Source organism: Passer montanus, unplaced genomic scaffold, assembly GCF_014805655.1.
Source record: "Passer montanus isolate IOZ18808 unplaced genomic scaffold, ASM1480565v1 scaffold66, whole genome shotgun sequence".
Taxonomy (NCBI): domain Eukaryota; kingdom Metazoa; phylum Chordata; class Aves; order Passeriformes; family Passeridae; genus Passer; species Passer montanus.
The window spans coordinates 6,148,569-6,172,424 of NW_024371704.1; the positions used below are offsets into that span (position 1 = coordinate 6,148,569).

Below are 23,856 nucleotides of genomic sequence, written 5' to 3' on the forward strand. Positions count from 1 at the left end.
TCGCTTATCACTGCAAGGCCAGTGCCTGGATGCAATCCCCCCGGGGGAAACCTGCTGCTCTTCCCACTATTTACTCTTTATTGGCAGCATCCGAGAGCCACAGGCACGGTTCAGAGTCCCCGTGTGCAGGGAATTGATTATGAGCAGGATTGGGATGCAAGGCGACAGCTCCTCGGGGACTGGCTGAAGTTTGGTGCTTTTCTCAAGTTTTATGGAAGAAACGAATTGGTTGTTAAAGAGTGTTGGAGCTGGTGGTATTTATGGCCAACCTGAGCAATACAGCCCCTTTCAGCATCTTCCTTCAGAGTGTGAGCAGTGGAAGGCTGAGGCCTGGGAAAAGGAGTTTGTAAGCCAAATTCCAAAGGCAGTGTTGAATTCAGGTGGCACATTTTGGTGGGAAATTCTGGCATTTTAGGCAGTGCCTGTGTTTTCAGGAAAACCTGAGGTTAAAAAACAGGTTTGAGAACATGTGGAAGTCATCTTCAAGGGGGAAATTGTTTGCTATCTGTTGGAAGATCTGGTAATAATGTGTTTAAACATTTGCATGGTGCAGGGTAAAGAAGTTGGTAAATACCTGTGAAAACTTTCATTGTTTTCTGTTGTGACTTTTTCTCACCCTCCTTTTTCTATTTGATTTTATTGGCTGAGTTTGTTTTTTGCTTTTCTTTTTTACCTTTTTAAATCAAAAGAACTCCCTGGGAATTACTGTAGATCTTCTTCAGAATTCCTTTGTAAGACACTGTATTTTTTTGCTTGTCTAATTCATGCTGAGAGGCAGCATAACCCACAGGAAGCACCATTAATTTCAAGGAACCAATCAGCTTTAGTAAGGCTATTAGTTGAGATTATTAGGTGAGAGTTTGTGCAATATTGCAAGTGCCAAGCTATTACCAAATTTTACATTGATTTTTCCAATTGTCATGTTTTTTGACAAGTGTTGTAATTGTTTACTGGAAAAGGAAATGAGTATTCATGTTCCTTCTTTTGCTGCCTCTCCGTTTTAGAGAGAGGAGCAATTCATTATCTCACGGATAGAAAACAATTAAAGTGTTGTTTCCTTAATGACTGCATGATAATGGAGTAACAAAACGGCGCCTCAGACCCGCAGCTCCTACCAGAGTTCTTGGGAGGGAGAGGAGTGCTGGCTGCAGCTGAGCTGGCATCAGAAATGTCTCATTTCTCCTGTGCTGGGGGTGATGGAAATCTCCCTGCAAGCTACTCTATTAGATATGCTTATGCACTACTGAAAAAAAATGCAGGCAGTGGTAGAAAATGCCACTGCGAGCACACCCTGAATATAGGAATACTTAATTTGTAGGCAGAGCTTCACTTATCTGGCTGAGAGCCAGTTTTTTATGGTACAGGCAGCAGTGTTTGTTTAATGTGTCCCTTATCGAATCCCAAAGCTAATATTTGCCTTAGTCCTCTATGAAGATAAACAGGAACTGTTTGAATGAGAATTAAGATATTGTGTATCGTACTCCTCAGAACTGAATCTGGGTGCTTTGCCTTGAATCCAAAGAAATGTCTTGCAGATGTGAATTCACTCTGCTCAGAGCAGGCTGTCTTTAAAGCTAGTTTATGTAGTTAAAGTATTTGGGGAGAGGTTATAGTAATGAGGTTTTCATCAAATGCAAAGCATTCTGGAGTTGCTTTGAATCCATCAGCAACTTTTCAGGTCAGGTTTTGTTCCTGAAGGTAGTGAAGAGGTGGTGTTTTGAAGCAACTTGTAGAGGATTTCTGCATTCCTGCAAAGAGGAGTTCTGTAATCCCAGCCTGGTTCTTGTTCATCTCCTGTGCTACACAGCACAGGCAGAACTTAAAGTGTCCTTTCCTTTATTCCAGAACTTAATTCAAAAGCAGAATTATTCTCCCTCCACAAACTCAGATTTGAAGACAAGCAGCAGCATGAGGGCTCTTGCTGTGGCTGGTCAGGATAAAGGCAAATAAACGGGTGGTAAAACAAATGATTGCTGGATGCTTGTCAGGACCCCACCTTCCCCATCACCACTCCCTCAAAAATAAACCAAACCGGTACAGTCAGGTGGCTACAAAGTTTAACATAGCTTTGTAGAAGCCTGTGAGAAACAACCTGGTACTGCAAATTATGGTGTGGTAATGCTACTGAAATGTGCATGGGGGAAAAAGGTAAGGGACTTGGAAGGCAGAGTCACAGCAATGCAGCTGGGGAAAGGAACAGCAACAAATGATCACTGCATTAAAATAATATGTACTATGTTTTTCCTCACCAAGCAGTATTTGTGTAGCATTCAAAGCTGAACGGGCAAATCTGAAAATATCATGAAGCTATGAAAAGAGGATTATTGTGCAAAAAGAAATCTGTAGTAATGAGGAAAAATAGCATTTCATGCTAAGGGCAAGCTTTAAGTATTGAGATAAGAACAATAGCAACTGTTAATGCTGATAATCATGAAAATTTGAGGTTTCCAGATTCTTGCCAGCCTCACCACATGCTTTGTCAAGCTAAATGCTGGGAGGAAGCAATGTAGCTGGAACTTGCTGGAGTGCATTAGGTGGAGAAGAGGAAACCTTGTTTCCTGGCAAATAACTTTTTCAGCTAATGCTTTTTTTTTTAGTTTTTGGCCAGCTGTGCTGTTGAGTGAAAATAATATTTGGAGAAAGATGGCAGAGCACACTGAGTAATATACAACTTTCAAGAATAAAAGGTCTCCATCCCTGTGGGATAAAGGAGTAGGCTAAAATCTCTTTATTGCCTACAAAAGGTAATTATTTTGTGCATCTCAGGAACGTCAGAAAAGCATCTTTCCCTTTCTCCCACCTCAGGCCCCTGTGTTCATGTGGATGGTACAGCCACGGCAGCAGAACTGCTGCTGGTGATAAATGTGCCTGTGAGCTTTGCCCAGGGCCCCAGAGGATGGGGCTGTGTGCCACAGAGGGCAGGCACATGCCTTGCTGCTGAGTCCACAGGCAATATTTCATGTGATTTTCCCTGGAGGATTTAGCCTAGAAGAAAACCCCTGCAGGATTTAGCTGATCACTCCTTTACTCTCATATTGAGCCTTGTGCAGAGAAAATGAGAGCAGACACCAAGCTCTGTGTTGTACTGTGATGATTAGGAGCTGTAGAACCAAAATAATCTTCCAGGTTTCTCCACTAGGGTGGCATCAGAAAGGGAGTTTTGCCACACTTTTGGCTATAACAAGCAAATCAGCTGAGTTCTGAGCTGACATTTTTCCCTCTGGCTCCAGTACTTATTACAGGTAAAACAATCACCAGATTTCTTTGTTCTGTTCTAAATTATAGCCCGAGGATTCACTTTGGTTCAATACTTGGGGTAGATCAGGCATTAATGCAGCAACAGTGGATTAACACCCCCTGCAACTGCATTGTTCCTGCAGGCAGAACTCCCTGCCTGGGAATGTTGTAGAGCAGAGATGAGCTCACCCTGTCTGCATTTTGAGCTGACCAGGCACCATATGGATGCAGTTAGTGTCCTGCCCTAGTGAGAGATGTGGCATTCTAGCTTGGGGCAGCATCTGACATTTACCATGTCTTCCACTTGGCTGGAAGCATGGGCACAGTGAGCTGGTGCCTGTCTCAGTGTGAGCGTTGCCTCTGCCTGAGAAATATTGCGCAAAAAACTGTGCCTGAAAGACTCACAGGGTGATTTTGTGAAATTGTTATAAAGTGAAACACTCTCAGTAATATGAAATTACTCCTATTAGAGCTGCAGCTTGAGTAGGTTATGTATGATCAAGAAGCACCAATTCAAGTTCTCTTGTCCCTCATTTTCTATAAACACTGGTTTTGGTAGTCTCCCACTGGTGTTGCCTCTGCCTGAGAAATATTGCGCAAAAAACTGTGCCTGAAAGACTCACAGGGTGATTTTGTGAAATTGTTATAAAGTGAAACACTCTCAGTAATATGAAATTACTCCTATTAGAGCTGCAGCTTGAGTAGGTTATGTATGATCAAGAAGCACCAATTCAAGTTCTTTTGTCCCTGATTTTCTGGCATAGATTTTGACCACTGTCACATCTTGCAAAAGGGGGCTGTCTGAAATGGTTTAGTTTTCAGGCTGGATGCTGAATGCTCTGGTAGCATAGGCACTTTAAATAATACCAGGAGGAAAACTTTTGAGGAACTTTGTCTTTATTAGTTTGATGAGGTAAAAGTGTGCAGATGTCTTCAAAATCAAGGAGCCTTGGATGCCAAATATTTTTTTAGTGTTCAGCACATTAATCCTTATATTAAATAGCAAGGATGGATGTGAAGGTGAGCATATAGAGGTACATGTGCAACATATGTTACACAGATGTACACATGTATGAGATACGTTTCTACCTCTCAATGCACCTTCCCCTTCCTGTCTTCTGTAGATGGAGAGTTTCTTTCCAGGCACTGAAATTTGACAGCAGCAAACAAATAAGTGAGGAGGCATTTTCCATTTAAGGATTTGAACCTTAATCCAGGTTTTTCCTTCTGTTATTTCCAAAGCTTTTCATCATTTTCTCCCCATGTCTTCTTCTGTGCAGGAAATGATCCAAGTATGATAATTATGAAAACCCCTGTGTCTATTAATCTTGCATCCTGTAAGTCATTAACAAGAATTCATACTACAGCCTTCCATTTTATAAGAGAGTTATAGAGCAAATTGAGAGTTTCTGAAAAAGTACACTAAAATGACAGGCAACAACCTGGGAGATGTTAGGAGTGGAGCAGGAGAGCTGCTGCTTTATTTTTTTTTGAAGAATGAATGGTGGGAAGGGTTCTTGGGCAGGTCTGTTCTGGAGTTAGAGCAGAACCTGGCTTCCACTGTGCAAAGTGGCACCACTAAATAAAGAAACTGAGGAAAGCCAGAAAGAACAAGCTGTTTCTCAACAGATACGTGAGAATGGAGCAACTCCCACGGGAGGCCAGGCACGAAGGAGAGAGAAATGGCCCAGCCAGCATGGCTGCCTCATATCTTAATATAGCCCAGCTTCTTGGCAAAGCAAGGGGGTGAGGCTCAGAGGAGGAGGAGAGCTGGGTGTGCTTTCCCCAAATCCTGTTTGCAATGGGAAAGAAATCCTGCTGGCTGTGCTGCAGTGAAGCACTGGGGTTCAGTGATCTGCCAGTGAAATCCAGCTGTTGGAGGTGCATTCCTCAGTGTTTCCAGCAGATCCTGCCTGCCCCTTGTCTGCAGCAGGTCTGTACTCAGTGGGGAATGACCTAAATGTCTGGACAGGAGGAGACCCCATCCTGCTGTTCAAGCACCTCTCTGCTTCCCCTGACCTCTCTCCCCCAAGCTTTGGAAGCGAGTAGACATGGCAAATGTGATCTGTGAGCTTGCACTGCAGAGCTGGCAAGGTGCTCTCACCATCATGGTTTTCTGCAGGCTCAGGCTGAGCTATTTGGATGTAAGATGTTTCTTCTGTTTATTCCAGACCAACTTTTGTCATACAAAACAAACAAAAACTCTAAGCAAAATAAAAATGATTGACTACATTGCACAGTAAAAATCACTTCTAGACCTAATCCTGGGCATTGCTTCAGCAATACATTTTGGCAGGTAGAGAGATGATAAATATTGAGCTCTTTGCTCACTGTTGCTGTCTCTTACATGGCAGCTGTCCCACAGTAATTTCTGATTCCCATTTCCATTTTATTGAACCACAGACCCTATTGACCCTTGTTTTTCCTTTTTCCCGTTTTTGTTGGTGCCTCTTGGTTCTGTCCCAGCCTTTGTTCTGGGCACTCTGCCGGTGTTTCTCAGGAGCCTTTCAGCTCCTTCCTCCAGTTCCCCACCCTTCCTAGTGACTCCTTCCCTCACACATTCCCTTCTCTCATGCACACCCTGCTGTTCCATTTCTTATCCACATTTTCCTACGTTTTTCTCCTCCTACACACTTCTTGCTTAATGCCTCCCTCCACTTCTGGCTGCATGTCAATTATTGTATCATTAAAAATTACTGAGAACTAATTAAAATAAAAATATCCCTGATGCATTGTTTTTTAGGACTAGATTTGTAGGATCCTACCAGTGTACTTACTTTTTTAGCAAAAGAATTTACAGGTACCTCAAAATCCATTAAAACCTTTCCAGCTTCTCACCTTATTTGAAGCTGTGTGTCACATATATTTCATATCTATGACATAGGTAGTGTTTAATAGCTACAGCATGACATGATTTTGTTTCAGTTGAGATCTCTGTGCTGTTGAACCTAACCCAGGAATGTATATTTCTGTGTCCTGCAGCTTGCTTCTCCTTTGAAGAGTTGTGCAGTGGCACACAGAGGGCACACAGGTATTCTCCTAAAGAGCTCATGCCTGAATATGCCAAAAGAAACCTCCTTCTTCTTTTCAGTTTTACTAAGGACATATTTACACAGCTCTTATGTGACGTATCACCCTTCAGCTTTCAGTCCTAACCTGCTCTCTGACTGCCAATCCCCAGCCATTGCCAACAGTAAAATGGTGAACCTTGCAGGGAAATGAAGGTTATTTAGAAAAAGTCACACAGCTCTCACAGCTTTCACTGTGGTTGTGTGGAAGTGACAATCGACTCTGCAAATGCAGGCAACTTCTGTGTGTTCATAATTTGTTTACCACTAGTCAGATGTTCTCAGTGTCCCTTTTTCCATGTCTCTGGCAGTGCTGTGTTGAGCTGCAGTGATTCAGGGACCAGGCAGCGAGTTAATGCAGCTCATGTTGTCACCCTCACGGGGCTCGTTTGCCTACAGGCATGTCAGAAGGAACAAGTAATATAAGGGCATATATAACTGTAGCTGGCAGCGTTCTGAAAAGATGCTGAAACTCCCTTTAAATGGATAGTGTAGGACATCAGGAGCTAAGTAGCTGAGGAAAAAGATAAATTTTCTGGAACAGTGCTGTGTTTCTGCAGTTGGGCTGTGCCTGGTACTTGATCTAAATGAGTGTGTGTATGTGGTGTGGTGTGCAGTGCAGCCATCCCTCGTGTGCTATTTGTTCCTAACACTGTCTTGCACATTCCCAGTATCCATCACAGTTCGCATCACCTGCTCTTCCACACAGCTGAAGCCTGATGAGGGAGGGAGTAAAGAAGGCAAAGCCAGAATCTCCTCACTGCAGATAATGGCACAGGGGTTACAGTGACTTTCTGCTCCCTACCTTCAGGAACTTGAAGGTTCAGGTTGGTTTTCCACAAACCTTGAGGGAGGAGTAGGGAAGCCTGCAGTGTGATTGATGCTGTGTTGTTGATGTTCTGCTCTTTCACGGTGTGCCTGCACAAGCCTGAGCCTGTATGTGCAGCTTCATACTGGAAAGGCCAAGAGCAAACCATGTGTCCCTTCTGCTGGTGCAGTCTGGGCTTGGTTCAGCTGCTGGGGATCACCCTGCAGAGCAGGGAGAGAGATGCAAGCTTGTTCTGTCTCTCCATTTTGGATTATGGCTGTTGGCTGAATGTGTGTGTCCTTGAATTTGCTAATTGTATTTTTCTAATTATTCTCCGGCAACAGGCACTACAGGTTTTCTGAGCACTTTGCACCAGTACACAGCAGACTGTGTTGTAAGGAAAATGTAGGACAGCCACACACAAAAAGTCATGTAATCTCTTGTGATGATCCAGTGTGATTATCTGCTGAGATATTCCAGGGAGCTGGAAGGACAAGTGGTTCCAAGGCCAGATTTTCACTGAAGGGAGTGAAAAGTATCACCACGATTGTAGAATTTGGACAGTGCATTGCAGCTGTGATCTGAGGGAGAGGAAATGCTGGAGACTTTAAAGCCGTTGACTGGCAGAGGAGCAGTGCTAGTGTGCAACCTTGCTGCCAGCCAGTATAATACAGTTCCCAGTCTGGATCAATTCCAGCTCTCAGACCCCAATTTACTAACCATGGGGGGAAGGACACGAGTCTTCTTTTAGAAGGTCAGTGTTATTTAAGGTTATTGAAAGTGAGTAAACCTGTTTCACCTTTATGAAGAAAACATTGCTGTGGAGTTTTTAGGAGCCACACAGTTATAATGAATAATGAATATATGATACTTCATGTAGTGTTTAGCTCAGCCTGAGAGAGAGAAAATAATGGAAGTCTCTTCTTTCTGCCTGGGTGTTCAAATGAAGGAAAATCAAAGCTGTTATACCACAGCTATATATCAGCTAACATATTTTAGGAACTGTGGAATGATCATAATTACAAAAAAGTCCTCCAGAGAGAAATTATGAGTCATAGTTTATGTTCTCTTTGGTGTTGCTATGGAAAAAGAGGTTAGTGCCAATGGTCATACAGCAATATTAATCTCTGATCTGAAAGAAAAATAAATAACAATCTCTAGCTTAACCCAAAGCAGATTTATTCCCAGTTACTGCAGCACACTCCATTAAAGGGGATAACCACATAAGAAAAATTAAAGATGACGTTGATTATCAGTTTTCAACATGCAGTTGGGGAGAGTTCCTTATTTGAATTCAGACTCCCACAAATGACTTGGTGGAGTGAGAGGAAGGGAAAAAAAAGGCAGTTTGATCAAAAGGAGGGCAGGAAAGATCAGCCGCCACTGACAGCTGCAAGTATGCTGATTAAAATTTCTTTATGCGTGCAGTTAGCCTCAGCCCGGGGTGGATGCTGGTTCAGTGCAAATCCTGAAACAAAACCCTGGCAAGGGGCAGCCTGGAGCGGTGGAAAGTGGCTCTCAGCCTTTTTCCGTTGATTTGGGAAAGCCAGGGCGGTGAGTCAGGGAGCGGAGGATGCTTGGGTGCTGAGTCAGCACCTCCGGGGCTCTGCCAATTGTTTCCTGCCCCTGGTTTCCTTGCCGAGGCAAAACCCTGAGCAGCACCGGGGCCAAACAGCTGCGGGCTGGCTTCGCTTTGCTGTGGGTGAATCTTTTTCTTTGTCTGTAGGAAGGCTACCTGACACCTTCCCCTTGACTCCCGGAGTGAGTGTGTCTTAGTGGGTCACAGTAAAACCTTCACCCCTGCCCACCTGGTGTTGTTTTCAAGAGTTGTAGCTGTGCTCTCTCTCTGTCACAGGCAGCTCCCAGCAGCACAGACCTTGCAGCCAGAACTTAGCTTGAAATTTTGCTCACAATGCACCCTGCAAAGCAGGGCAGAGCCTTCCTTTCTGCCACACCGCTGCATCTGCTGTGCTGATGGCAGGAAAACTTTTCGTTGGGTTGATGAGCTAAGCAGATTGGACTGGGGAGATACAGGGATCTCATGTCCTGCATCTGTGCACGCAGCTTACTGATGATCACAGGAGCTGTACGTGTGGCCCAAAACCATTGTGTGGCTCAAAGCATCTTTTGAGCCAGCTGAAGGCTTTTCACTAACTTTCAGGGCTGGACTGGCCCCTTGTGAAGAGTTTGACCTCGAACAAATTGCTATTACTTCACTAATTCTTCTGAGCTTACCTCTTTTTTAAGTGTGTGACTATCAGTCATCAGTTGTGCAGCTGTTTGGCATTACAGCCTGCAACAACAAAAGGTTTTCACTGCATCAGTGTTAAGGGCTGTCCAGGTGTATTTTACCTTCTGATCCTTTTCTTCTCCCCTTTCTTCTGTCTGTTAAAGAGACAGAACAGGCTTCACTCAAGCTTGTATGATGGCTTTCACTGCACTCTCTTATTTGACAGTGAAATGGTCTAGAAAACCCAAATCTATGCCTTTTCACAGAGGAGCTGGCTCGTGAATTAGCACGTGGGGGTCAACATGGGATGCTCTTTGCTCTTTCCCCTAAAAGGGGACAGAAATGTCAGCTGGTTTTGTGTCATTGAAAATGGAAGTATCAGCAGCTGCTGAGTGCTGCTAGTTTAAATATTTATACCATGAGGGCTTTATCACTCCTTTTTTCTTTGTGCAAAGCTGCCGCCGATTCCGGTGGAGGTCAGACTCTGAATCTGTGCAGCACCTCCCAGGTCAGGTTTTCCAAGGCATAACGGTACAAGTGGAGCTCACTGTTGCCGTGTTAGGAAGCGTAAACAAGCAGTTTTTAAAAGAAGTAATTATGTAGACAAACCTGTCAGCACAATCACGGAATACTCGTGCATGTGCCTGACATCTGCCAGCCTGACAAGATGCAGGCGCATACTTGAGATACTGGAAAGAATACAGTGCTGCTGGTCTCAGTCTGCCTCCTCCCCCAAACAGTGAGCTCTGATGGGTTCAGCCAGGCCTTGAGAGTGCAAGGCAAGGGGAAAAAACAGCTTGGGGGACATCTTGAGAGCCCGAGCTTGCTTCCTTCTCTGGTTTATAAGACGGCACAAAAGCAGACATACGGAGTTGAGTGAACATTTTTTCCTTCTTGCAAAGCATGCTTTCTTGTTTGGGAGGATTACAGACCCACCTGTCCTTGTGCATGTGCAACTGTGATGGAGAAAACATTTCATTCTAGTCCTGCAACTGATGGCTGTGTGTGTGCTGTATTCTGAAGTGGGTATTTGAGTTAATTCCCCCAGATGCTCAGTATCTGCAATTCCAATGGTTTTGCTGGATAGCATCGTAATGCTCTTAGAACACTGCGCGTGGGATTCGTTTCAGCAGCTCTAAAACTGGATAAAGCATGGCCAGGGGTATTGTTTGAATTAAAGCTTAGCAGGACAAACAAACCAGCATATCTGAAAGCAAAATGTAAACATGATGCCGGGGCTCCTGGTTAGCACGTCGTGGCTGTGGGAGGTTGACAGCTGCTGCATAAAGGTTAAACGTGCTTTCTTTGGTCTGTCAGTAAAATTAAGCCTGCTAAAGACTATGTGGCACTCCAGAAGACAAGAGTTTATCTGTGTGCATAAACAGAACATAGTCTTCAATATAAATATGCTTTCAGGACTATTTAGAGTATTAGGAGCATGCTGCAGTCCAATAAAAAGATGCAGATTGAGCCAGGAGATTTTGGAAAGTGCCCGAGTGCGTTTAGATGGGCTGGAAGTGTCTGGAAAGCAAAGCACTGGTGTTTGCATTGCTAAATAACAGCATAGGATGAGAAAGAAAATAGTATGGATACAACAGGGACATGAACTGAAGTAATAAATACTTGACCTTTAAATTTCATCTTTGCCAGCTTCTCAGGCTGCTTCTCCCAAAGACTGACATGGCTCTGTTTTATATTATGCTTTTATTTGTCATATTCATAGTTAGTTACAAGTAAAAATTATTGAAATCCACTGTAGTTAATACAAAATAAAAATATAGCTGCACGAGTTATGCCATGATTTTTCTTAGAAACAGTATCTTCTATATGATACCATGCACTTAAGAGCTTAACTCTTAACAGTACTTGCCTACACTAAGCTCTGACTGACTAACTTCCAGTGTGATTTACTGGTTACAGATATTATCCCTGTGGAGTAATACCTGTTAATTATTTCATAATGGTACTTCTGCTGTAGCTTGTATTTCCCCTGTAATTTGTGATTCTAAACACAAAAGGAAGCAACCTTTTAGTGCAATGTTAAGTATCAGTAGAATTTTTATGTATATAAAAAAATAAAAATAACCCACTGCATAAACAACCAAGGATGTAAGGGAACTGTTATGAGTATTGTGCTTCCCTTTCCTCCCTTTCCCCTTAAGTGACAGGAATGAACATTCATAGTGAACAAACTACCTCACAACCTCTCACTTTCAATTAGTTTTGAAAAATTACAGACTAGTAATTTTGAGAGCAGGTGGGTGACTTTGACCAAAGTTACTAGCAGAGAACCAAATCCTGTGGCTTTGCAGGCTCATACTTAGGTAAACTCATCCCTGCCATGAAGTTCAATCCATAACACATTGTTCCCTTTGGACATGCCTGAAAGAGTATTTCACCTTTTTGAAGAAATTGTCCTTACATCCCTGTAATTATCTAACTCTCCTGTGCAGATATAGCTCTATATATGAAATAATCTGTAAAAAGATAAATTATGCTATTTTCAAAATACTCTGAGATACAAAGTTGTGCAGGTGCAAAATTTGATAGTATATTGCTACAAAGACTATGAATTCATTAGTGTTATCTGAGTATATATACTTTAAGCTGGAGTATAGATGGAATACTGTGGGGGGTTATTTTTGCTTTTTTTACATTTCATAGCATTTCATATTTTCTTCAGGATACCTTCATGTTCCTATAAAACACTTTTTTCTCTTCAATTTCTGAACCCTTAAAGGTACAGTAACTGATCACACATTCATGCTTGTCATTAATGTATTTCCATAACTCTGTTAGATTGAAAAATACTTTTTTTTTGCCCTGCCCCCACCTAAACACAGTGATTTCTTCTAAATGAATAGCAAGTGACTACTGGCAAAAATCTTTCCCCACTGAAATGGATGGAGCTGGGTTTTCAGCTTTGCCCTCCAAGTCCTCTGCTCTTTTAGTCCTATGGTGCCGTGGAGCAAAGCCCCAAACAAACTGTACGTGTGTGCACAATTACTGAGGCTGTTAGTATTCACAGAGCATGGCAAGGCAACTGAAATCAAACATTCCCATTGGTATTCCTACATTTACATACAAAACTACTCACAGTGCTGGCAAATACTGGGGGGAAGAAAAGAGAACAGAAATGCTTGGGTCTTGACTACTCTCCACACCTTCCTCTGACCTAACTCTAAGAAAGCCAGCTGATCAGCTTGCTTCTATCAGACATCCCCTCCTCCTGCTAGTCTGACACCAGTTGGCAGCATCTCTAAAATTCATGAACACCAGTGACTGGGCCTAAAACAGAGCACGTTGCAGCTTTAGTTGTTGACCTTGCCCACTCTGCATTCCAACACGACGCAATAAATTATCACTGCGGAGGAAAGGATGGAAGAGTGGCTTCTCCTGCCTGTGCAGGTGAAACCAGTTCCTCGCCTACGGAAAGCCGTGTGTGTCTGGCAGGAGAAGGGGGGCTTGGGCTGCCTACGCCGTTTGGTCCACCTGCAGGACGGCTGCTGGGGGCGTTTCTTCATCAGACTGCTCCATCTCCCCGCCAGCTGGGTTGTTTCTCTCATCCAACAGTTTCTGGCTAGAAACTTCTAGAGGCACCCCGTACTCTTCGTCATCCTCCACGATGGACAGCTCGATGTTGTTCATCACGGCCTTGCCTTCCACTCTGGCCTCCTTCTCCAGAGAATCCACGGCTGCCTTGCCCTCCTCGGCCAGGGAGGTGGTGGGGGTCATGTCCGAGTGCATGTCGGCGAAGGACATCTCATCCTCGTTCTCAGCCTGCTCGTTGCTGGCGGTTTCTGAGGGCCTGTCCTCAGCCTCTGTGGCGCTTTCTCCTTCGCGGCCTTTCTTTGTGCCGAACCCCACTTTGAAACCTGAGCCCTTCGCAGAGGAGGATTTCTGGTGATGCACAGTGAGTGACTTCTTGATCTTTTCTCTCCGTTCAGGCGACACGATCTTCGTGCTGATCTTGTTCATCTTCTTCTCAATGTTCTGGCGGGAAAATGCTTTCTTCAGGCTGTCCACCTTCTTCAGGCTGGATCTTTTAAGCTTCTCAGCTCTTGATTCTTCTGTTTTCTCCTCTGCACTGTCATCCAAGTCATCTCCCTCCGGAAACATGTCATCATCTGAACCCAACTCCACTGTGTGCAAGGTTTCTTCCAGGGTTTTGTTCTCGTCCACAGGTTCCTCTTTTCCTTCTGTAATGCTAGGAACGGGCTCTTTTGCAAAAACACTGGCAGGGATCTCATTTTCCTCCTGAAAGAATTGACAATATTTGAGTTTTATAGTTCACAGGATACAAATTTAATAAACAAAGCACAACCCTGAACAATTATTCCCCCTCCCCTCCCATGATGAGATGAATGCTGAACGTTTATTGGTTTTTTCAATACATTTAACCAGTAACAAACCACTCAAAGCCCACTGAACCATTATCTGGTAAAGTTTAAGACTTCTGAGCTGTCAGCTGTACGACTACTCTTTCAAAGTGCCTTGGGATGTATGCAGAATGGAAATCCGGTTCTTTTAATTTATATTAGATACTCTACAACGAGAGTTTAGCTGTCAGGTTGTACACCTGTCCCTGGGGAGAAGGGAGGGAGGTTGTACTGCAGACCTCCAGAAGTCACATAACCCCACAGAGCTCTCAGTTTCTTGAGAATATCCCTGCAGAGGTGTTGGGTGCATCTGGGAAGTATGTCAAATGGCAAATGCAGTTCACACTTTTGCCATATTCCTGGAAAATATATGTTGCTCTTAGAAATGGATTGTTGATATTGAGAAACCATTAAGTTTATGGTGTTTAGAGTATATCCTATTTTACAGATATTTGCAGGAAAAAAAAACCCAAAAAACCCAAGCTAATACATTTTGCTGGTAAATATTAAAATGTGGAGAGGACAACTCCCTGAAATGTAAGGATACAAATCTATGGTATACAAAAATAAAAAGACACTATACCACATAGAGAATAAGTGCTTCTAGCTAACGGGGAAAGTATTGCTTTTTGGAAACAAAACCAAGAAAGGACACAGGAAGAAAGAAAGAATCTGAAAACAAAACAGGCTGAGCAAGGGCAGAAGCTGCAGGTCATCACGAGGGATGTCTGTGCCCAGCGAGTGCACAAGCTCTGCAACCCCGAGCAGCTCAGAGGCAGCACAATGAGCACTCTGTTCTGTGCAGGTTTTGCAGGCATCTACCCATGCAAAGAAAATGAGGCTCCTTGCACGTTCCCTTCTCCTCTCAGCACTTGGAGCCTTGCATCTGCATAGTCTCTACTCATTACCTTCTTTATCGCTTTCAGACAGAGTGCATGCAATTTCACTGCCTCACATGCAATGCAAGGATTTTCTTTTCCCTCCTCCCTCCACATTTATCTTTAGATACAAAAAGCAGTAAGTGCTGAGTGAAATGGTTGTAATAGGCTCAGATCTGTCCCTAGTGGGCCTGAGTGTACAGTTAAGGGGGAAAAAGGCCACATACACTTCCAAGTTCACGCTCATTATTTCAGGACTGAGCATGCAGTTGTGATCACTGCAGAGAATAGTGTCTTGGGTTAAATTTGCTGTCAAGGCTGTTGTGCATGGTTGTTGTTTAGTCTGGGGAAGAGGAGGCTCAGGGGTGACATTATTGCTCTCTACAACTCCCTGAAAGGAGGCCAGGCCAGGTGGAGGTCAGGCTCTTCTCCCAGGCAACCAGTGATAGGACAAGAGGACACTTATACTGTGTGTCAGAGAGGGTAGGTTGGACATTAGGGAGAATTTCTTCACAGAGAGAGTGATTAGACACTGGAATGTGCTGCCCAGGAAGGTGGTGCAGGTGTCCCTGGAGGTGTTTAAGAAATGACTGGACGTGATGTTTGGTGCCACGGTCTGCTTGACAAGGGGGTCCTGGGTCACAGGCTGGACTCAATAATCTCGTTTCCAACTTAATTGTTTCTGTTATTCTGTGATGCTGTTAAAAACTAGGACTCCTTTGGTAGCCCTTCTGGAATCCAAGACTATGCAATAGAATAATTTTATACCATATATATATATATTTACACACACAGTGATTTGAGTATGCTGGTTAATATCCCACGTGGATATAAAAATGAGAAGTTTAAAAGAAATGGATGCTGGTTTGACAGGTTGTACACGCTTTATTCCTGTGGGTTCTGCACACCTCTCTGGGCCAGTGGCCTCAGTCAGATGCACTGGCACACAGCTTTACAAGCCCTCTGCCTGCTGTGGAACATCTAATGAAGCCACTCTCTTCTCCTGACACCTATTATGTTGTTGCAATCGTCAGCAACAGTGACCAAGATAACAAAACAAAGGAAACCTGCACCAGCTTTAAGTGAAGCCAGCTGTTAACTGCTGTACAAATATTTATATTTTCTCTCCACTGCAGTTAATGAAATGTGGATTACATGAGTGGGTGCAGCATTGAATTATTCCCCAGAGCATGAGAACTCAGTATAAAACATAATTTTCATGTCTAGTGCATTCTTTCCAAACCTAGGTAATCACACACAGTTTTAGACATCTGAACATTCAGGTGTGAGTGCCTGAGTGGTATAGAAAGCTCTGATTTTAATGAGTAGAGAGGTGGGTTGTTACTTTTTAAGTATTTTATCTAGAAAAGTGGTGTCATATGAGTTTAATCACAGCGCAGTGTGAGCCAGAGATGGGTCTGAAAGGTCCTTCTCAAGGTCAGTTTAGCTCTGTCTACAGTATTCATGGTGAACTGAATGCTGCATGCAGTCTCTAGAATAAAATGGATACAGATTTCATTACAATTTTTATCAATTTTCTGACTGAGTAGAAGAAAGATTGTCAAACTACCCATGTTTATAAAGGGAAAAAAAAAACCCCAAAAAAATATACTGCATAATAATAAGCTAATGATTGAATTAAAATACTAGGTGGTCTCTGGCAGTACTGGAATTCAAGTGATCAGCCCTCTGTCTAAGCTTCCTGCATGGCTCTGGAAAACATCAGCCTCTGGGCATCCATTTGTGTGCTTATAAAAAGGGAATGACATGCTTCCTATGTCATGCTTCCTAAAGACCTTAGGATTACAGGAACCACTAACATGCAAATGAAAATAAATTAAGTAAAATGCTTTGAAAACATGAGGGTGCTATAGGAGGAATGCTCTGTGGTGGAACAGACATTTCTATTTCAAACATGGTTACTGATAACTCCTTGTAAGTGGGCTATTGATAACTGTTTAGTCTTACAAGTTTATGTGACAGCTGTATTTTGTTTTTGATACATTTTTAAGCAGGCTGCTATTTCATTTAGGAAGACTAGAACAATACACTGAAAAATGCCAGCTGTTACAAACTGCATAACTATTTTCCATGCCAAAAGAAGTAGAACTTTGATCTTTTCTTCCTGATCTAATCTAAAATTCTAAGAAAGCAATACATCTTTGTATTTTCCACATCTGAGTTCAAAAACAGCCCTTGCATTTTTTAGATGGGCTTGACTGTAGGTAGCTAGTTCCTCTGAATTTTATTTTTCCATGTAGGAGATGAATACAATAGTGGAAGTCCTCTGCATAAAACAACTCTTGCTAACACCAGTAATACTTGCCTGTTAAAATCAGTGCCTTCCTTGTGGCTTTCACCAGCCATCCTTGGGAACTTCCTGCAAGTCAGAATTTTATCCATATCTTTTACAAAAAGGAGTAAGATCCTTAAGAGCGTACTACAAAACTGGGTGGCCTGAGTCAACAGGTAGTTAATTTACTCAGGAAGTGCTGTTTCTCTGATGCTGCATGGGGGAAATCAATCTGCTTTGGTTGGGTTTTTTTGTTATATTTGCTGTATGAGGCCATGACCTTCAAGAAGGAGAGAAGGCATTTTCTCAGTCCGGGTTCCTCTGTATGTTGCTGTTATATGCCCAAATGATCAGCAGCCTAAAACTTGTTCTGCTACACAAAATGGCTCAAAGCATGACAAATCCTCCTGAATCCAGCTCCTTTCCTTTGGAAAACGCAGCTCTGCAGGCTTGGGTGTCTCGGTGGGGAGGGAGGGCAGGAGGAAAGTGCCACCAGCCCATTTGCACGTCCTGTGCAGGCTGGGGCAGCGCCTGCACCGTCCCCTGACCTCCCACAGCACAGCTGGGCCAAGCCCAGAGAGCTGTGGGAGGTGTTTCTGTCATTAATCAATAGTAGAGTATTCTCCCTGCAAGGCTCCAGCAGGAAATACAGCATTATCAGCTTGTAGTTCTTCTGGTTCCCTCACTTGCTCATTTGTGAGCTTGAAGTTGCTTTTGCAGAAGATTATTGCAGTGATCTGAACAAGAAGATACAATAAAATGGCTAATTTTTGGTGCCCTCCTCTTGCTTCATTTTAGGATGAGGATTTACCAACAGAAGCATCTGAAAAGGACCTGCATGTGTGCTTGACCCCAAGCTGCAATTTTGACTTATTTGATCTGTCCTATTTCCATGACATTTAACTGGTAAACATGATATTTAATTGAAAAATTACACATAAGCCTTTTTTATTTCCCATTCTGCTTTTGCAGCTAAAAAAGCGAACAAAACCCCCACCAAACCAGAACCAAAAAGCTGGTCATGTGGCGAGAACAAAATAGAGGGGAACAATGCCAAAGCTTAACAAGGATTTTTAAAACAGTCACTTCAGTGTTTTGCTGAATTGCTGTGTCATTTATAATAACTTTTGCATCCTCAAATTCCTGGAATGGAGCTCCCTTAAAATATGCCACCAATTAAAGAAATATATGCAGACATTCTAGGGAGAGAAAACTAAGAGCATGTTAATGGAAAATATGTAAATAGGTGAACTTTTCTAAACACAGTTCATTCTCAGTGCATATGCAGAGGGGAAGCTGATGCTGGCACGTGGCAGCACAACTTCATAAAATGCAGAGCTGGAGCTCAGTTGTGTGTTCTGGCATTGCTCAGTGCTCCCACCAAGGATGAGGAAGCTTAGGGTATGTGGTGAATGCAGAACTGAATCAAAAATGTGAATTTTTATTTTCATATTGAGCTGTCTGGGGAAGCTGGTTCTAATGAGGAACATGCTCTGTGAAGTCTGGCATTGTTTTTTTCAGAGGAAAAGAAGGATCCCCCATCTGAAGAGGAGTCCCATACATCCAGATTTCCCTTTGTTTTCACAGAGATCTGGCGTCAATATGGCTTCATTACTATGACATCTCCTTCCTGCAATTGTTTTCCCATGGATTCCTGTGCAAGGCAGGACAGAAACCTAGCCAGCCTGCTGTTTTTTCCCCCTGTGCAGTTATCCTAGCAAGCCAGTGGCCCTGCTGACTACCAGACTGTCCCTCCTCCAGCATGAAAGGAGGGACAGTCCATGCTGCCATTTAACTGCAGGCCACTGCCAGGAGCAATTCTCACCTCAAAGTTCATTTTTTTTTAAAGCAAATTTAACTGCAGTGTTTCTTTTTAAGTCTTTCGTTCCTGATCTTCACGGGCTTGGGATTGGTTAAGTTCATCATCCTGCACTGTGGTGACATTTTCTGGTGAGAGATGGGAACAGTCACCTAAAGCCCTGTAAAAGCTGTGGAGAACAGACCTGCTGTCCAAAGGCACCAGCCCAGGGACAGGCAGGGGATTTTCTTTATCTGTTGTACTGGGACACTGTGTGTTTGCCTTAGGTTTGTGCACTGTTAAGGAAAGGTTCAGAGGTTTGAACAGGCCTTAGAGGTTTGAACACCCCTATTTAGTGTCAGGAAACGAGCCAGCAGGACGCTGCTTTACCCCTCAAACCCTTCCTGGGGATTTTTACTGTTGCTTTCACCCAGTCCCTGCAGATTGCTGCCAGTGGAAGATCCCCACCCGAGCTAATGCCAACTGTCCTGCACACACAGAGCTCTGTTTGTCTTTCCTCTCTGCATTATGTCATCCTAAAATAGTAAATATTGAGTCCTCTGCAGGAAGACACTCCTTGCAACAGCAAGGCCTTAATTCTCATGGTCAGAGGTAAGAGAAATGTTAAAAATTACCTTCCCCCAGGCCTTGCTGGTGCACCCACCCCACAGGACAATGTCTAGATCTGAACCTGTCAGTTCATTAGTCAGTCATTGCCTAACAGGGCCTGGGAAATGGCAGTGTTTGGACACACGGTCGTGGATCCTAAATTACTTGCAGAACTGCAGAGAACATGTGTCTTTTAATTTACCCAGTCTCTGGAATAATTTCCACATTCCTTCTGGGGTGGAAACATGCTGTAGCTCCTCCTCTTCTGGCCGGACAAGCCTGGACTGTAATTTGGGAGAACAATAAGCAGGGAGGTGGGGGCTTCCTTTCTGGGGGAATTGCCTGTGCACTAACCAGGCCTGCCAGCTTTTTACAACCAAGCAGTGCTCTCTTATTTTGGGATTGTTTAGGAAAAAGCCCCAACAACCCAAGGAGCAGAGTTAGTGGCTGACAGAGGTAACACCCAGCTGAAGAATGGTGAGGTGTCCGAGCTGTGACTACCCCAGCCCAGCATCTGCTCCCCTGCCCTCCCTCAGCGATTTGTGGAGGCCTGCCTTTATATTTTTGAAATATGTGAAAGTCACGTCCCTGTGTTTAGTTAAACTCACGGCGTGCTCTATCCAGACCATGGCTTAAAAAGGGGAAAATATGCAAACTGCTGCTATCACTGGATGGACTCCCGGGAAGCTGAGCTTTTAAGCTGAATTTTTAGCTCATCCCTCAATGGGCCAAATCAGTCCTGTGGAATGAAGCAGGGCATGAGGATCTAGGGAGATGCAGCCCAGCCCCCTCTCCTGCTTCCAAAGGCAGAGGGAGTGGCAGTTTTTAGGGGCATTTCTACTAAAAATTTGCAAAATGGGCTCTTTCCTCAAGTCTGCCAAGAGTCTGGAAAAACACAAGGGTCCTTCCAGTTTACTTGAACCCCAAAACACACAATAAAACAAACATTTCCCCAAACATATGCTCGGAGTTAGTAAAACATGTCTCTTTCCCTTCATTCGCAGAGAATAAAAAGTAGCAGATTTCTCTAAGAGCTAGCAAAACAAGGTCTCTTTCCTTGCATTCGCTAGGAGTTAGTAAAAGGCAATTTCATCTCCAAGACTGCAAGAGTTAGAGGGATTCAAGACTGCAAGAGTAAAAGAGAATATTCTATTCTATTCCTTTCCCAATGTTTGCTAAAAGTTAGCCAAAGCGGGAAAAAGAAAACAAAAAAGAAGTGTTGTCCTCAAGTTCGCGAGAGTAAAAAAAGACAGACAGCTGTTTTCCCAGATTTCCTAAGAGTTAGGAAAACGTGCTTTCCGCACGTCCACGAAGAGGAAAAGCGGGCGTTTCTCCTGAATTTGCTAAGAACCAAAGAGGCCACGTTCCCCAAGTTTAAGGTTTTTCTTCCGCTTAGCGCGAAGCTCCCTGACTTTGCGGCGGGCTAGCGGGCTGCTCCCCGCCGGCTCTCACCTGGAAGATGAGCACCTTGAAGCGGTCCCGGCGCAGCAGCTGGGCGTGGTGCTGCTCCAGGCGCCGCACCTGGTCGCACTGGCGGTCCAGGCGCTCCCTGACGGCGCGGGTGTGCGCGCACACCTTCCGCGACTTCTCCAGCAGCTTCTCCACCGCCTGCCCCGTGGCGCCGTGGCTGCGGCACAGCTTCACCAGCTCGCCCTGGATGGCCCGCACCGCCCCTTCCAAGCCCCGCTGCCTCTGCTCCATCTGCCGCTGGTTGCCCTCCACCGCCTCCAGCATGGAGACCAGCTTCTCCAGCAGCGCCAGCACCGTCAGCGCGTTCACCTGCCCGCCGCCCGCCTCCGCGGCCGGCAGCGGCGCCCGCCCCGGGAGCGCCGGGCCTGCCCCGGGCCGCCGCCGCCGCGGGCCGCGCTCGCCGGCATCGGTAGGTGGCAGGAGATACCGCGGAATGCAGAGCCCAGGCCAAGCCTGTCGTGTGCTCCGAGGGCCTTAAACTAATAAGAATAGTTAAAAGTGCTTAAGTTGTTGCTGGAGTCAATATAACAATTATTGCAATATGTCGACACGCTTTTAAAAAGGTAAATTATTACTGTAATGCATCAATTACTACATTAATCACATATCAGTATGCTCTGATAATTATATCAGTGTAGCCATGATATTTTATGAAAAATCCTTTGCTAGAATTTTTCTCCTAGCTGAGAAGCCTTAGAAAAGAAATGTAAACAATTAACTATCTGATGGCTGTGGAATGTGGTCTGGACATTGTGCGTCTTAGATTGGTCCATGTGGATGGTTTTCACTTGATGACCACTCACAGCCACCTGTCGAGGCTGTGAGCAGTCACAGGATTTTGTTATTCATTCCATTCCTGTTCTTTCTAGCCTTCTGATGAATCCTTTTCTCTCTATTCTTTTAGTATTGTTTTAATGTAGCAGGTTTATATAAAATATATCATAATGTAATAAAACAGCCTTCTGAAATGTGGAGTCAAGATTCACGTTTCCACGCATGGGGTATCCACCACAGATCAGTATACTTGTATCAGCATCCTGATGATAATTTGTAATAATTGTCATAGTAACTAACAAACTTATGAAACATTTGCTCATGGTGAATCAAATCTCCCATAGTTCTTTCCACCCCATGCAACGCCAGACTGGGTTTTGGGGCTTTTACAATAATAATGTAAATATTTTTATCTCCTCATTGTTTTTTATTGTTATTATTTCAGGGCTTAAAAAATTATTTAGGTGATGATTATTCTATTCTATTCTATTCTATTCTATTCTATTCTATTCTATTCTATTCTATTCTATTCTATTCTATTCTATTCATTAGTAAAAAATCCTAAACAAGTGTGGTGTTTCATGAGTGGAGAGAATGCCAGGAGCTTGGATTCCCTGCTTGGGATGTGGAGTTTAGCTGGGCACTCTGGTTGTCCTGCCTGGATTCTCCAGGGTGTCTTCAGTAAGAAAGAATCATGAGGTTCAGGGTGGCTGTTTTGGGGGAATAGTGATAAACTGGGTGTGGTGGCAGAGGCACTGTGTTCCCAAGCACCAAAAGGAGATATTGACATGAAGAAATACCAAGCTGTTTATTTAGAATAGAGCATAACTCTATCTGTTATCACCAGGGAAAATGTTGCAACATTCCGTGGACTTGAGTGTTTCATCCTGTATGATGTTCTCAAGCAGTCAATATCTGTCTTCTCTCCTTTGCATTTGCTTGGAAACAGGACTTTTTGCTGCAACACAGATGTTTCCAGTGCTTGAGTATATAGGATTCTAATATTTGGGCAGCTGGCATATAACATTTTCTAATATTTGTCCAAATATGCTTTATGATTTCCCTACATCCCTAGGTTAAAAACATCTATTTGGAGTCCAAATGACCATGATTCCTGCCCTTTCCTTTGTACACAGAAGAAAAGAGAAAAGCATTTTACCATGAAAAGGAATAAAACCTAATGACTGAAGAGCTATGCAAACGAGTTACCCATTTCAAATACTGTGGCTTGAGCCCCTGACTGTTCTGCCATGTTACCTATTTTTGGTCCTTGCTTTTTTTTTTTCTCCTCAGGCTGCAGCTTCTATTCTTCAAGTTGTGGGAGCTTGAAAAATGCATTTGTGAGTGAGTTCACTTTGGAAAAAAAATCACCGAGTCTGCCAGAGCTGTCCACAGGGGAAACTATGCTGAGACTGTAAACTATGCAGGCTGAGAGGGGAGTGGACATATTTTAAGGGCACAACCTAAACAAAACCCTTCTGTTTCCACGAGCTCTCCCTGGCAGCCCCACCTGATCCGCCCTTCCCTAGGAAGGGCGTGTTTGTGTCTCCAGAGGGCTGCCAGCCCCTTTCAGCACAGCATCCTGCCCATCTTGCTTCCTCTCCCTCCCTTCATTTTGGCTGGGATCTGGAGCCGAGGCAAAGAGGAGGAATTTTTTCAGAGAGCAGTACCTTACCTTGCTCTGGCAGGAAGAAACCTGTGTCCATGCCCAGCTGCATATCTTTCCTGTGGTAAAATATCTTTTTAATTTTCCAAATTAATTTTTTCTCCAGTTTTTCTGGGCTGTGGCAAAGCCCTGGCCTGGCTGTGGTCCCAGCTGCTGGCTGAGCTGCCTTCCCAGCCCGTCTCTGGAGCCTGTCTCCTCCAGCCTTTTTGCATCAACCTTCTGCTGTACCTGGCACAGATGGATGATGGAGGAGAGTTGCCCTGTCTATGGAATCTAAAGAAACACTCTCCTGACTCCTGCTGTGAGCCTTCTGCAAGTTTTTGTGTGTTTAAAACTCCCAGCCCCGTGTGCATCCTATGGAGAAGTTGTGGCACCCCAGGGGAACCGACACCAAACCCAGTTTGGGTTCCTGGTCAGTCCTCTGACCCAGCAAAGCCAAGCCAGGGACAGCAGCCCTGATGGAGCTACAAGGGCCAGGGACACCCATGGCAGAGGGTTCCTCAGGGTCCCCATGGCTTGGGAAGAGGTGCTGTGCTGTCCCTGTGCTCCCTTCCCAGAACTGCTGCTTGGGCCATCAGCCCTGAGGCAGCGCTGTGGGGAAAGGAGAAGAGATGGCCCCAAACTGGTACCTGTCCCATTCTGCTGC

General features: G+C 44.1%; 1 protein-coding gene across 1 annotated transcript; it reads right to left on the reverse strand.

Annotated features, from left to right (window-relative positions):
- Nucleotides 1-11,028: 11,028 nt before the first annotated feature.
- Nucleotides 11,029-23,250, reverse strand: CAVIN2 (caveolae associated protein 2). Its single transcript, XM_039728580.1, has 3 exons — nucleotides 23,220-23,250; nucleotides 20,753-21,243; nucleotides 11,029-13,600 (listed from the first exon to the last, which is right to left on the reverse strand). The coding sequence occupies exons 1-3, from the start codon at nucleotides 23,248-23,250 to the stop codon at nucleotides 12,818-12,820; spliced, it is 1,305 nt and encodes a 434-aa protein (XP_039584514.1). The 3' UTR covers nucleotides 11,029-12,817.
- Nucleotides 23,251-23,856: the final 606 nt, after the last annotated feature.